The 15969-nt window shown below is 42.0% G+C and overlaps 1 protein-coding gene across 4 annotated transcripts in view; it reads right to left on the reverse strand.

The window, feature by feature from the left end:
* ZCCHC7 (zinc finger CCHC-type containing 7) overlaps positions 1-15969 on the reverse strand; it is a 105178-nt gene that overhangs the window by 32936 nt on the left and 56273 nt on the right. For all 4 annotated transcript variants that reach the window (XM_090132345.1, XM_031609537.2, XM_031609539.2 and 1 more), the window contains 3 exons: positions 3883-3926; positions 2618-2743; positions 790-960 (listed from right to left, as the gene is read on the reverse strand). In XM_090132345.1, coding sequence (XP_089988471.1) covers positions 790-960; positions 2618-2743; positions 3883-3926 — 341 coding nt within the window. The remainder of the gene's footprint in view (positions 1-789; positions 961-2617; positions 2744-3882; positions 3927-15969) is intronic.

A 15969-nucleotide genomic window follows, 5' to 3' on the forward strand; every position in this document is an offset into this window, starting at 1 on the left:
AAATTGTTATTCATCTCTACTTACCTAAGAGAAAAACATACCACTTCCATTCCATTTGTAAAGCACATTTGCAATGTAAAATGCAACAATCATAAATGCCAAACCCACTTAGACACTAATTTAAGCTTCTAATATTTTTCTTTGATGAATATGTAATCATGGTAAGAAGTCATGTGAAACTCCTAGAGCAAAAGGGCTACTCTATACCTCTTTCTAATATGCTTACAGCACGCCATGTCTTCTGATTTCAACTTCCCTGCACTTTTTCTTCAACAAAAATTAGAAGTGTTCTGTTCTTTACCATCTGCTGTTATTTTCAACGGTTCTCCAAAGCACACACAAACATAGTAAGCTGAAGTGTTACGTTTAAAGAGTTAATTTATCACATATAATTTCCAGCATGTTTCCTCAGATTTTTTTAACCAGCACATTGAAACTGTTGGAACTGCATTTGCTAGGTTTTAAAGTCCTTTTTACTAATACAAGTGAGTACTACAAAACTGTATCAATTGACATTTTTCATCACCCTAACTAAACTGGACAAAATTAAACTAAATTAAACTAAACATCACGTGCTTACAGTGCTCCAGTTTGTTTTCTTTGGACCACTTTTCATGTAAGTAACTACAACATTTCCACATGTTCATACAGATATGCACTTTATAAAATGAACGATAATCTGAAATGACAGTGGTTCTTGTAAACTTCAATTTTTGACAGATAAAAAAACAACTGTGAATGGTTTTTTTTTTTGGTTTGTTTTGGTTTTCTGTCATGGACTGTACTCACATCAGCATAATGCCCCTTCATATCACAGCGACTGCAGTGCTTATTCCAGTAGGATCTCTCAAGACATTCCCTAAAATAGTGGCCAGGCAAGCAGCAGTTCAAACAAAACCGTGCTGGACAAGTGTTCTGTAGATGACCTCTTTCTGCACACAGGCAACAAGGGGGAGTTTTCTAAGGAGAAAAACAAAAAGAAGTATGTTAAGCAAGTACATTTCAAAGGATTACAGAGAGCAAAACAAAACATCACAAGAGGAAATAAAGAAGAAAACATTCTAAATGAATGCCTGCCACCTACTAGGAACTGCAGACATCCAATGTTTCATTTAGAAACTGCAGCAGAGGAAGACTAGAAAGAGTAAAAGTTCAATTTCTGACTGCATAGATTCTCTGTATTCTCTTGATTTCGACTTTGCATCACAAGCACTTGTCAAATGCTCCTGTAAGTAGTGTTCAGTACTCTCTATGAGCACTTCTGTTTTTTAGGACATCTCTCAAAAGCTGAAAAACAGAAGTATATCACGGGAACATCACACCAACATACTGGCATAGTTTGTAAATGTGCTCTGTCATGTCAGCCACTACACTGGGTATGGATGGAGATACTCTTCTTTGTATCGGCCCATATGGAGATGTCTTTTAGCTTGCTGAAAAACATCATAGATAGCACATTCACGTTCACCTACTGATGAACAACACTTCCATGGCCTCAAATATCTCTCAGCTTCCCACTCTGACCTGCAGCCAACAGATTGGGTGCACAAAGGCAAGAGGTTGTCAGGAGACACAGACAGGAAAGCTGGAGCAAGGAGGTAGCCCATACCACAGGACATCATGCTCCATAGTAAAATGGGGGCAAAGGAGGCTTACCAAAGTAGACACTGCTTTTGCATCACTTGTTTTTTGGTTTTTTTTTTAACCTATTGCTATTAAGCTGTCTTCATCTCAAGCCAACACCTGTTTGTGCTTTTGCCTTTTTAGTGCTCTCTACAAGTATGGGTGACTGACTGGCTGGGTGGGACTGAGCCACTGGCCAGCTTAGCCCCATGCTTTGTAACTCAGGCAAATACACAGATGCCCTCACGAACTGGCAAACATAAAAAATGTACTCTGGGACCAAAGCTGTATCTGTTTAAAACCAGTTTTCCCAGTGACTGAGTGCACCTTCACTCCACGAGCTTACATTTCAACTGCATGAGATGTAGGCACAGGACACACACTTTAAAGGAATTTGCTTGATACTAATATGCAAAGTTCCAGTGCAGGTAGTGGCCTCAAGGACTGAGGGGTGGATTTTTTCAGGCTTTGTTGCAAGGACTGATAAATCCAGACCCTCATGCAGCTGCTGCTATTTCTTCACAACACAGTGACCAATTTTTAAATCTCCATCTCCTCTAACTCACGGAGAATCGGAAATTTCCAAGTGTTTGTCATCTATCCAAGCTTCTTAAAGCAACTTCATGTTCCTCACATCTCTATAATGTTATCTGCATTGTGGTTCACCATACAGGAATCTGCTTTCATTCACTTACGACAGGTGATTTTTGGAATCCTTAATGCTCTCCTTCTTGAACATAAATTTTAAAAATATTTGATATCTTAAAACTAGTCATACACTATGAAAAAGATAGACCTACACTGTTACTCTCTTTTTAACCTGTTTATACTTACAGATTTCTTTATAAAAGCAACGACCTCCTCAGAACAGACAGCTAATTTCATACAGTGAACCAATCTCGTGCAAGCTACCCTTCAACCCCAAGCTACTGAAACAAAATTCTTAATAGCAAGCAGGAAAGCAAAACAGCTGACTCTGCAACACTGCATTTACCTTTGGAACAGGACAGTTTTTGGACAAGTGCCCTGGTCTACCACAGTTTCTGCAGGTAACGTTTTTGTCGGCTGTGTAGTACCGAACGCTCGTGCGCCTCACACTTGCGTAGTTACAGATCTGTGCCTGCAGGGAGAAAAAGAGAAAAGTACCTGTATCATTTAAACCACTCATGGTTTGCTAGAAATGTGTAAAAGTCATTGCTGGCAGTGTTCAGCTAGTAATCTAACATAAACACAATTTACATATCTGGAGTTGAACTGGGCAGTTCTGTTCTAGACAGACTGGCACTGTCTGGCTCTAACTTTCAGTTCAGGACATGATTTTTTCACTGTTTAAAACTACAGTCATGAAATTTTGCTTTCTCTCGGTCAGCTGGAACACTTCTACTCACTTACAACTTCTTGATGAACTGGAATTTTTATCAGAATGCAAATATAAATAATAGCATTGGCAAATTCAAGCCACAAGTTCTCTGGAACACATTGAGGGAAACTTGGACAAAGCACAGTGCCATGCAAGTTTAGAAAACCTGCAATTGTAAAGGATTTTTTTTTTTTTAAATAAAAATAAATTAAAAAAAAAAACAAAACAACCCAATCTTGAATTAACATTGTGGACAAGCAAATCACAGAAGTACAAAAACATGAGTTCTCTTATGAGAAAAGAGTTGTTAATGTCCCCTTGGGCAACTTGCCTGGGTAGAAGTGTTGGTCAGGTGGCTTCCTAAGGTCTTTTTTGACCTCTATCGTTCTGTGAATGCATGACATAAACTGTAACAGATCTTGGAAAGAGAAATCAGAAGGAGATGGACCTTCTAGCTGAAGCTCACTCTTCCTGGGTGTCAGGGTACCCTCCACAAATGCTTCAAGTTACAGCCTAATAGCATTAATGGCTGAGCTGAGCCCTTCCTCAGGAACTGCTGGATGACCAACCAACCACAAGAGACTTCCAGTGCCACAGTAGGAATAAGGATTGAGCTGTCATAAAACAATTTCTTCAAAGAGACTGGAAAGGAAGAACTGAGTTTCTCATTGCTGAGAAGCTCCTGTCCTTCCTTCTCTTCCACCACTATTTGTCTGCCTTCCCTAACAAGTGAATGTCCTCCTAATGAACAACTGCTTGGGTTAACCTGCCAATGGAAGGACATTCTTAAGGCTTCCATGCAAAAATCACAGATGGATTTTCCAGTCCTGATTATCTTGGTCAGCTTGTTAGTAAACACAAATATAACAAATATGGAACAATCTGGTTGTCTGTGTTACCTCTAGGTCTTTATTACTGATGGACCAGTCCACATCAGTGTCTCCTGGAAAACAGAAATACAATGAATTATACTTAACTTACAGATATTTTTTCACAGTATATTCAGATTACGATTACTGATATGTTACTGAAATTGGTAATAGATTCTGAATGCACCAAACAGAGAAACAAGTTCTATTTCCAGGTAAGGAATGCTATCCAACTGCTTGCCAGCAAATCTGATCCACCTTAAAATCAGGATATGCCCAGCTACCAGTTGGACCATATCTGATGCTACCCTCTTTTGTCCTTTCATCCCTAGCGTATTGATTTACGCAAGTTTCAAGTTGTTCAGAGGTAAGGAATCCAGAGCTGACTGCAGAGCATGGCCAGCCTAAGTACTTGGGTTGCCCGAGTGGGAGCATACAGAGCACAAAGTTCACACACAGCCCAGATATACCCTTCCAAAAATTCTACATCTTCAGCACAGCTTTTGAAGGCCATAAGCCAAAATGACTTTATGCATAACCACAGCAACTAAGACTAATCTAAGCAACTCTATCTCAGAACTGGGGCTGGTAAGGTGCAATAAACAAGAACAGCACACTGAATGAACAGCTACCACACCATGACCTTCTGACACACCGATCTGAGACTGGAGGAAGGAAAAATGGAAAATCAAAAGGAAATAAAAAGCAAAAAAGCAAAAGACAAAACAAAAAACCCTGAAAGAACAGGGATGTAGTAAGAGCTGTTTCAAAATTCTGCATGTCAATAGTGTTTACTTCTCTCACTGTGCAAAGACGGCTGCAGCACCGCAGTATCTTTCTTACCATCACGAAGGATTCATGTCAACAGAATAGCTTGCTTTGCCTATACTTTCACAGCAACCGTTACAACCCGTGTGTGAGTAAATCCCACATGTCTGCAGGCTTTCTCACGCCAAGTGTTCTGTCCTCCACCAACAGCTGAAATCTGAAACATCTGTACGTGCTATTAAAACGAATCGCAAGGATTGCAATTATTAGGGGAAAAAAAAACAAAAAACAAACACTACAGATTTATCTAATTTTGATTATATTATTCATTTCCAGTAAAATATGGCTGAGTAGCAACTAAAATCATACCATATGCAGTATCACCTGTAACTGTTTAATACGGTGGAAAGTGCAGCCATGACAACAGAGCAGCAAGGTCCCAGGCTGCAGCGAGCGAGGATTCACTCACATGCAACAGCCGTTGGCAAAGAAATTGAGAAAAGAAGCTGCTTGCCTTCAGAAGGCCTCAGAAGGTATGCAGGGATCTCCAGTGAGGTTCCCTCACCTCCACTGCCCGCCCTTCAGCAAGGGCTGGGAAGGGGTGGATCCTGGCTCCAGCCCTTCTGGCCACTCAGGTACAGTACACTGCACTGCATGCACCTGAGCTCCCCTGGGCTGGCCCTGCCTTCCTACCAGGTGCTCCATCTGCTTCAAGCTCCACTACACCTGCAAACTGAAAAAGTCAATAAATTCAGCTGAAACACAAAGCCCAGTACCCAGATACAAGGTATGTCCCTAGAACATACAGTGGGTGCTTTAGAATTATAGCTGGTAGCTGCTCTGCTTCATCCAAAGTCAAGGCTAGCTATATCTGACCTACCCTCAACAATGTCCTAGAATATGTATTTTTTGCACTAACACCAACAATCCCAACAAACATCACACAGACACTGACAGTAACTTCACTGGCCTAACTGTAAAGCAACTGGAGTGGTACATCATGTTTAAGTACATTTAACTCATCGCATGGATAGCAACTGGCAAAGCAAACACTGCAATGCAAGACCCAAAAAAACTGCAACGCAAGATCCAAATGCTTCACCCGAGCATCATTCAGGATGGAAAAGATCACCATAACAAAAGATGGTATCACCCATCTAGGCCTGGAGACCGCTTCTTCCAGGCTGCCTGGGTTCCAGCAGGGGATGGGAGGGATAGTGTTGTGTTGGATCTCTCTAATGGAAGCTATTCGTGGGTATACCCAAAGGAAAATTAGGCCTTTTGGTGCCTAGTCATTAAAAGTAAAGAAGCACACTTACTGATATATTTCAGTGCATTATTTATTACTTGGAAGCCTATTAAGAAAATTCATTCATAAAGAAAAAGATATTTGTAATTCAAATGAGTCCTGCGAATGCCACATTTCACAGAAAGGCATATGCAGGATGGCTGACAGGCTACAGATCAAAATTACCAGCAAATTAACTCCCGTTAATCATCAGACGCATCCTTTCTAAGAACAAACAACCGAGTTTCATTTCTCTGCTGTCAGAATCTCCATCTTCCCTGGGAAAACTCTGATAAAACGATTAAAGAATTGCTCGTGTTAGAAACTCAAACGGCTCAAATGAGGGAATACTCAGAAAAGCATTAACGTGTAACGCAGCACTACAACTCCACCAGCTCCGCCTCCTGCCAGCCATCCCCCTGCCCTGCTCCTGCCTCCCAGGACGATGCCCACCAGCACACGCAGAGCACTGCGCCCCTCGCTCTTCCCCCCGCGTCGAACTCCTCCACACTTGGATATAAGACCAAGGACACGGTCCAACCCACCACCCCTGGGCACTGCCGAGGGAAGATGCTCCACAACTCCAACCGGAAGCCTCAGACCCCCTCCCGGGACTGAGAATGTAATTTGGACCTGGGCTCGGATGTAGAACAAATATATATATGCGGTGATTGCTGAGTTGTGCTCCTCGGTGAACAACTTCTGCTACCTGGTCTCTGTTCTCAGAGAGGAACACGCACACAGGAAGGCTGCCAGCCTCGGGGAGAGCTGAGGGGAGAAGTGCTTTCCTCCTCTTTTCACAGCCCCTCAGTGCAGCAGCCGTTTAAAAGATAATCTCTGCCACGATCCCCACAGCTCTGCGAGGAGACTGCACTGTCATCCTGCAGAAACAAAGCTGACATGATGTAAAGGGTCCTGCGAATGGATTAACAAAACCCCTCCAGAATATCTTCAAAAATTTGTCATACTCTCCCTCCTCATCTTCATTTGCTAATAGCTTTTTAAAAATAATTATATCAACGTCTACGCCTCCTCTATGAAGTTGTTTTCTTCATAGTTGGAAGAAATGGCCTTGTGAAGTTGCATAACACAGAACAAAATGACAGAAAAACAGAGGCCAGAAAAAATGGCACACAGGATGCAGGCATGCAATTTAAGTTAAAATGAAAGCCCTGTGCAAAGGTCTTCCTTTATACAGCACTATCTTTAGCTGTCCTGTAGTCCTCTGCAAGAGCACGCACAGTATGCAACAACTTTGTTCCTATTTAGAAGAAAAATGTTCCAAGATGACTAAGATTCACAAATATCATTCCACTGGAATGAAAATGTGAATCTCAGAGCGGGGCTCAACATGAAGCCAGATTCACAATTACTGTTCAGCATGCTTTCAAGCTTTCTTTCTTTCATTTCCAAGAAGGGGACGGGCAGGGAGGAAGGACAATGATGAGCAGTCAGAACCTGGAGTTATCCAGAGGAACAATCCATTTCTGCAGAACAAAAAATGACCTGGAATAAACAACAAACTACTCAGAATGTACTCTTACATCCTGTACTGCTGCTGATCCTAGCAACCAAACACATGAGCCCCCGTGTGCAAACAGGACGACCTTGTCTAAATTTTTACCTCTTCCGAAGTTACACTTTTATTTCCACTTAGTGGAGCCAGAAGATTGCCAGGCTCTCTTCCCCTGCAAAGGTTCGCTTGGCTTCTGCATATAAAACCACTGTGAAACCGTAGAGCCTGGCTGCTCAGCTTTGCAAATGAAACACTCCCTTCTTGTGAAATGGAAAAACAGGCCCCTCGTCCCTTACGGCAGGAATATACATGCAGCCATTTTATTTACTGTATTTTATCAGCAGCCCACGGAAACGGCTGCTCCAAGCTGTGACAATCTGCCGTACAGACCGAAGGGAAAATACATTTCAGAGCTGAGCAATAAAGACTGGTCTTTGACTGATAATTAATACATTACAGAACGCAGAGCCCTAATTACAGCCCACTGTAAGACCTCTGAGGTAAGGACTGCTTCAGACTTCTCTGTGAACAACATTTATGATTTCACAGCTGCTGGCTGCCACCGCGGTAACAAGCAACGTTTTAGGGTGAGCAAAAGGTGATTTACCTAACAATTAGACACCTGCTGTTGTAAGGGGATACAGGTCAACACCTCTTAAACACTGAGAACTTCAAGAGAGCCGTGAACTCCCGCACACATAGCAGCCAGTACCATCGACAGAAGTTCAGCAGGAGACATTTCCTCACCACGGAGAGAGACTGCTGCCTCTGCCATGATGCCCTACCATGCATGTGTGTGCCTGTGCAGACACACGAGCAGCAGCACGCATTGTGTGTCGGTGAGAAAACACCTCCACTGCTTTACTTTCAGCAGCCTTTCACCGACCCAGCACGGCGCTTCTGAAAAGCACGGGACGATTAAAATGCAAACACACATTAAAATACCAACTTACAGTCTGCTTTTTCTAACATGTACGTTCACACCACTGTCCCTCCTTTCTGTCTCATGCCATCAATACTGCTTCTGTTAGACCTGACCGCTGCTGGAAATGTTAATTCACAAAACTCTGTGGCTCATGATTTTCAAAGCTCAGTGCAACATTTGCGGAACAAAGTAGGTTTTTTCTCTCTTTTTGGTGGGTACAAGTATGGGGACCACAGGAACAGTTAAATTCATGGCATGGTTGGTCTACCACACAGTCGGGGGAATTCTTTAAATAGAGCCTGTCACTCTCTTTGCCCATCAATGGGATTTCCTTCTCAAACTGCTGATTCGTTCAGGTACACAACAGAGGAAATTTCAGTTAACCTTTGTTTCACCCCAGGGAGAAATCTGTCTGTAAAAGTATAAAATGAATAGATTAAAAAAAAAAAAAAAGAGAAAAAGAAAAAGAAAAAAAAAAAAAAAGAAAAGCTGCAGGGTTATTCTTCCTAGTGTTCACAGCAGTCAACGTTAAACAGAGAAAGGGAGGCAAACATGAACATTTCATTCCCACCAGAGAACAAGGTATAATACATCAGTTAGAAATTCCAACGTCTATACTGTGATTCCTAATTCAGGGAAGGAAAAACTGAACACAAATCTGTTGTTCCCACAGGACAGATCAAGAATTCGTTTTCCGACCATTTCCTGTATGCTTGAAGAGAACTAGCAACTTACTTTGGAGGCAAAGTCTCTTTAGTTGTTTGATTAAGCTGTCTTAAATACCTTTTACATTCCATCAATCCTCGGCCACGAGAAAAATAACGAATGCAAACTCACATGAAAAAAAATGCAAAAACGCTTAAAATCAGAAGTACAGCCAAAAAATAAAGGGAAGTTTGGGCAAGATTACTGACAAAAATGGCGCTGTGCTGGATCTAAACTATACATGAAAAGGCCCGCTGGAGGTACGGTTGTGAGTTCCAAGTTGGAACACTCACTTTCACCCTCGGTGCCGTTCGTCTGACAACAGCCCTGCGGTACCAAACTGAACTCCACTGCAAACCTCCTCCTCCCAGTTACCCCTCACACAACCATTCTCAGGCAGAAGGCGGGCATTATGGTCGGGGGGCACGGCAGACTGCAAAGCTTTGTCTGCGTGGAGGTGATTTCTGATGCGATCAACAGGATGTCAGAACTGGTTCTGTTAGCACATCACTAGGACGGTTTTAGCTTTTGGATTGTTATCGTGCAGCCAGCTAAATGGTGATACAGACCTTTACCAGAGAAGCAGCTGCAAGCAAAGCTGGAGGCTGTATGAGCATGCTAAATCTTAACCATTTAATCAGCACTGGAAGAGTGGTAATTTTTGCAGTTATCTACATTAAGAGTCCCGAAGCCTAACCGATGCCCATTGTTCTGATGAATTTTCAGACTCCTCCATACAGACAGCTAAGATGGCACTTAGTGCATAAGACTGGAGACTGAAGAGAACTTTAGTCCACTCCTCCAGTACTGCTTTAATGGAAAACCGACAGCTGAGATTTGTGAATCTACTTCGGCATCGTGTCACACCCTTATTGCATCAATATAAAATAAAGGAGATACAAATGCAAAACGAAGTGTCATGGAACGAGGTCTCTGTTTCGGCAAAGCTACCGAAAAAAGCTGCCTGAAAAAAAATACCATAAGAGACGTGGTCACAACATTATGCTCCTCGCCAAAATGGAGGGCATCCAGAATTACAGCTCCCTGCAAATGACTCCTTCCTACTTCAGCTGAAGCACAAACCTAAGGAGAACTGTAAACACCAACTGCCTTTCAGCAAAACAGCATGGTTCTTTTCATGCTGCTGTTCAGAAGAAACATGGAGCTAAACTCCTGAGTTTGAAGAATAATCATGTGGAGGATTATCTGGGATACAGATAGCTTAATCTGGGCTCTTGTCTCTATTTCTGCTCTGAAATCTAAAAGATACTTAACAGAGTTTAAAAGTCAAATGTATTTCCGCACAGGGTTACTATTAGTCTTTCAGTATGGGCTAGAATTTAGGCTCAACATTCATTAACATTAGTATTTAATTAATATTGTGCTTTAGGTGAAGACAAGTGAAATCATTCTGGTTCTAACAATTCCTGCCTGCAATGAAGGTCAGATGAGTCTCCCACATACAGAGATGGAAGATGGGACACAAAAAAAAAGACCAAAGCGTGTCCAGGATGATGTAGAGCTGGTGTGTCCAGGCTGGAATGGCTCCTAAGGGGACAGTGCTTTCTTTTCTCAGGAACATTAAAATGAACTCTGCAGCCTTTGTTCTTTGATTTGGCCCTTCTGCTGTTTGTAAGAGAAGCAAGTTATGGACTGCTAACAAAACAGAACTTAGACCATGCCCACAGTTTCCAACGGTGTTTTCACAGATAAAACGGAGGAAAAGCCTCAGCACTTCCTAAGTGGAAGTGTGAACCCCCCGGGTGCTGAACTGTAACATCCCCAAAAAAGCTTACCAGTCTCAAAAAGGCACCTTAGATCTCAGCAGTGATCATCAGCAGCCTAACAGTGGGAGCGGAACAGAACGTGGAGATGTTTGGACTACCTTCACTCCCAGGTGAAACAAATACTGAAGAATTCAATCAAAACCATGCTGAACATTATGTTTATTCATAGAGCATAAATGCAGTTTGAGCTAAGCCTAATATGGAGATCTGGGACAGATGGCATCTACTCAAATTTATCCCTAGTTCTGTTTTGGTCTTCTAAGGACTGTAGTTTAGCCCATATTCAAAAGCACTCACCACAAAGGCTGAAATGTCATCTCAGCACCTTCCCCGTGGTTTGTTAGTGCACATCAAGATTACGTACACCTCTGTCTCTGGGGGTGTTCAAGGAACGTGCAGATGTTGTACTGAGGGACGTGGGTTAGTGGGCAGTATCAGCTGGCTGGACTGGATGACCCTGGAAATCTTTTTCCTTGGTCATTTTGTGATTCTGCGATTCTTCTGAGAGTCACCATCACGGAGGTCTGTAGTTGGTCCTGGAGGAGACGTGCACCACTCTCAAACAGCTGAGAGGATCACTAAATGCTTCAGACTTAACAGTGCCAAGCAGCATTCGCACGCTGAGGATGCAGAGTTGGGATTCATACTTCCTATGAATTGTATTATGCTTTGAAATGCAACAAAGAACCCATTATTTTGGTACACTTTGCACTGTATGAAGTAAAAGTATCCTTTACTTGCAACAGAAAGTAACTATGATGAACTTCATTCTTCTGCTTGCAATGGGAAGCGTGGAGCTCCCCAGAAATCTTTCATACTGGAAAAACAGTATACTAGGAAATACAACTACAGGGCAATGGAGAATGAGCTGACCTTGCTAAACAATTCTTACCAGCTAGTGGGATGGTTTTATTCTTGCTTGAGGACCAAAGCAGAAAATATGCCACTCTTTCCTACTCTTCCATTCCCCTTCACCCCCCCAAAAAAGGAGGGGGAAAGTGGGGAAAAGGAAATGTAACCTCTGCTTACAAATAGCAAACAGCAGTTCTCAACGAGATTATATCATTCCTGCTGACATTTCCCACAAGAAATAAAACTGAGATCCAAGATCTCACCTCTTTTTCCCTTGAACACTGGAATGGTGGTCTTCAAAGTGGGGGGCACACACCCTGCCCAGAGGGTGCACCAGGCACTGTATGCAGGAACAGGAACACACACAGAACCAACATATTTTATACCTCTAATAAATTAAAATGAGATGTATTTTTAAGAGTTTATCTCAACTCTCTCACCCTTTCTTACCTCTCTTATTTATGATTTATAGTGTAAATAATATGTCCACACAGAAATATATATATATATAATATATAAACAACAAACAAATATACATAAACTGGGGCTGAGGGCTGAATTTTTACTGATAGGGGGTGCATGACTAAAACAGTTTGCAAATCTCTTATTACAGCCTGGCTCTCCCTGCTCCGTCTTTGCCCAACAGTGAAACAGAATGAAGCCAATTTTCCCTCATGTAGCCCGCAGCGGGTCAAGAAATGCAGCTCCTTACATAATATTATTTTTCCAGATCCTCCCACGGCATGTTTAGAAGACCAGGTATATCTTCCCTTTGTTCCAAAAAAAAACCTTATGTCCTTCGCCTGCGGAGGAGAACACGGAGTAACTGCAGCTGGCACTTACACAGTTGTGTCAAACGTGTCTTATGCAACATCTAAAAGGTACTTATTTATGCTTTCAGATTGCTTTTACAGTCTTGGTTTCTTTTTTTTCTTTTTTCTTTTTTCTTTTTTTCCTCCTCGCAGATACCACAGCAATAGGAAAAACCTCCAAATTGCTACCAAACGCAATATGGACTTTAATTACATTAGTGAAAAGGACAACTTTCTTCCAGATTTATGACACGCGAGGCCCCCTAACAAGGAGAGCTTTTCAAGCAATTAAGGTCCTTGGTTATGATGGAACTCTTCCCAAAGTTCCATCATAAAGAAGGCAAGGGAAGACAGTCCCAACACTCCCAAACGCTGCTGCAGAATGGTTCCTTTCTGTCCTTTTTGCACCCAGTGTCACCAGGGCTTCAGGGCACTGCTGGAACTGACCAGTGTGGCTCCCAGTGCCAGGCGTTTATCCCTGCAATTCATTTTTTCCCCATGCATTCAGCCCTAAAGGACAGTTGCCACGAATTTTCCAGTCATGAAGGTGAAGTGTTGTGCTGTTCTAGCCTGGGATTATCGGAGTCTGAAAGGTGGAGGCAGATCTTATTTTTATTTTTTTATTTTTTTTTTAATGCCAAGGACTGGCTGAAGCATTTTACTGGGAACTATTCCAAAATGCTGACACCAAAAATGATATAAACTGATTCTGAACTCCTGCATCTCTGGTAATGCTACGGGCATGCAACAGAAGTCAGAGGAAAAGTAAGCCCTGTTTCTAATGAACTGCAATTAGACAACAGCAATGCAGGTGCTCTGAATGCACTACTAACCAAGTTGCAACAGCCAACAACCATTAAACTAGAACCACAGTGCTTTTTGTTGTACTCTGTGCTCTGATTTATACTTAGAAAGAAGTGATAAATAAACATAATCTGTGTTGGATGTAATTACTGCCCTTATCACTGTGCTGCAAACAACTGCCATTAACATTCGAAAGTCCTGTTTTATAAAAAAAAAAAAAAAATCAATTTTTCCCAACTTTTGGATAAATAATCAACGGTGAGTAAACACCAGATCAAGAAAGAAGTGCCTGCCTCGCATTACCCCTGGTGGACACTGCTCCAGTACTTCCATGACCCATGGCTGCGTTCAGCAGTTCACAGCTGCGCTGCAACAAACCGAACTCACAAATCTCTTTGGCTGTAACTTTCTTTTTTTTGCATTTCAGTTCTGAGAGTTCAGCAACCCTTCGATGAAAACGAATCGAACAGCGTAACTACTGACTAGTTGAGTAAAATTGTTTTTAAACTAGCTTTTTAGGAGACAAGTTAATGACAATTCTTCCTGACGCTGTCGGAGCTGGGAGGAGGGCTGCACGCAGACTGCTCTCACCTGAACTCAGAGTGCTCCCAACTCTCAGCTTGCTGCAGCTCTGTTCGAAAAAATCCATGCAGTTCATGCTTAGAGACTTTTTAAAAAACTCTTTGCATCTTCTTTGATTAAAGCAGATTTCTTATGCTTCAGTGTTCACTTTTTAAGAGTAATACTCTTTAGGATAAGCGTCTGTTTAAATCAGCTCGATAATTTCACACCTGGGACTGAAATATCTGTATTAATTCCTGCACGCCGATTTTTTTTTCTTTTAAGTTTGGATTTAAGTCAACCTTTTCTGATAAAGACTGATCAGTTTAGTCCACATACATCGAGTGAAAGTCCCCTACAGTGCTCACCGCAGTAGAGTTATGATTCTCCTGTGCAACACTACTGCATATACTTTCTGTTTTGCAAGCCGTGGCAATAATTTCTGAAATCTTTGGTTCAGGTTTTCCCCTTTTCTCTGCACACACACAAAAAAAAAGGATATCCGAATCAATGACGAAAGCCTGGTTGTGAAACAGATCCTGCTTTAACCTAGCAACACACAAAAAACTAGCCCATCACTGGAGAAAATTATCAATGCCTCATTTAAAATGTGCAACCAACCAAATTTCCTGAGCAGCGTAGTAACTCGTTGCTCCTTTAAAAACAAATAATACAGACACTCTCTCAAACTCCCACTGTCTTTCATTAGGTTCTAAGTATAGAGGAAAGAGACAAGAAAAGCAACAAAACGTCACGTCTGAGACCGAACCCCTCAGCAGTCCGGACTCTGAACTGGGAAATGGAGTCACCACAGATCTCATGAAGATGAATTCAGTTTCTAATGCAGTCTTGAAGAGCTGAGAGCCAGAAACACAAGACAAACTTTGCAAGAGATACTCATGATTGGAGATGGCAGCATTTAACAGATAACTTCAAAGCAGACCGGGTAGACGTCAGAAGGTAAAAGAGAAGACAACTCCTATCTACCCTCTTGTCTTCAATGAGTCGTCAAGCGTGCTGAGCCGCCGCTGCAGGCCAGCACTGCACGAAGGCAGTATTCATGTTTGTAGATTTCCAAAGAGAAGAGCTGCAGTCCTGTCTTATTTGTCATGTCTTCATAATGAGATGATAGCCACATCTGAGAGGCTTTATTTGCTGTGGCTTTATGAGACTGCCAGATACTCACAGTATCAGAGTGGTTTTTGTTGTTGTTGTTGTTGTTTTTTTTTTCTTAACAACGCTGCTGGTTTTGGTAGTGAATCCAGGTCAAGACGTCTTCACCTGAACCTCAAAAGCTATAGATGTAGAAGGGATTTGGGCTGGAGTAAAAGTCCAGGGACTGTTGTCAGCAGAGACAATTATTGGTCAGGAATGGCACTTCATTACATTAGTAACAGAGCTGCGCTGGCAGGAGTACATAACCAAGTCCAAATGATCTACACAGCCACGTGTGACCTCACACTCAAATGGTTTTACGCACACACCCAGTTCTGGTGGCCAGGAATCACCCCAAGGTTTGGCTCTGATGCTGAGCACACAATTTATAAAAACACACCGGTTACAAACCAGGCTCACAACGCTCTGCCCACACACCCGTCTTGCAAAATGGAGGCAGGACAAAAGACAGCAAAATGCTAACACGTATGGCGGTTCAGACGTGCGCTACGAATACCCTCAAATCATTGTATCTGAGATCCTTGACACATGAGCAATAAAGAAATTCCTGGGTGCTAGCAGTTGTCCCCTCTTTTAATGCACATTGGTGATTCAGAAGAATTGGTATGACTGAGTTCAGAAATATGTTTTGCATAAAAAAATTCTACTGCGTGAGGTTGAAAGTCATATACAAACTGCCAAGAAAATGTCAAGATAGTAAATACGAAGTCCCTTGCTTTCAGTTTAGTCTGTGTTCATATTAGATCAATAGCTCAATGAAGAAGGAGGTAAAAATGTAACTTTTAAAATGTTGTTTTTTTTTTCAAAGAGAAGTGCAGAGGGAAGTACAAGAGAGTGACAAGCTGGAATCTGTGATCCACTAAAACTCCTGAAATGATTTTAGAAAATGAAAACACAGTACGAAACTAGAAATGCAGGCACTG

Source organism: Phasianus colchicus, chromosome Z (genome assembly GCF_987193195.1).
Source record: "Phasianus colchicus chromosome Z, bPhaCol1.hap1.1, whole genome shotgun sequence".
Taxonomy (NCBI): Eukaryota; Metazoa; Chordata; class Aves; order Galliformes; family Phasianidae; genus Phasianus; species Phasianus colchicus.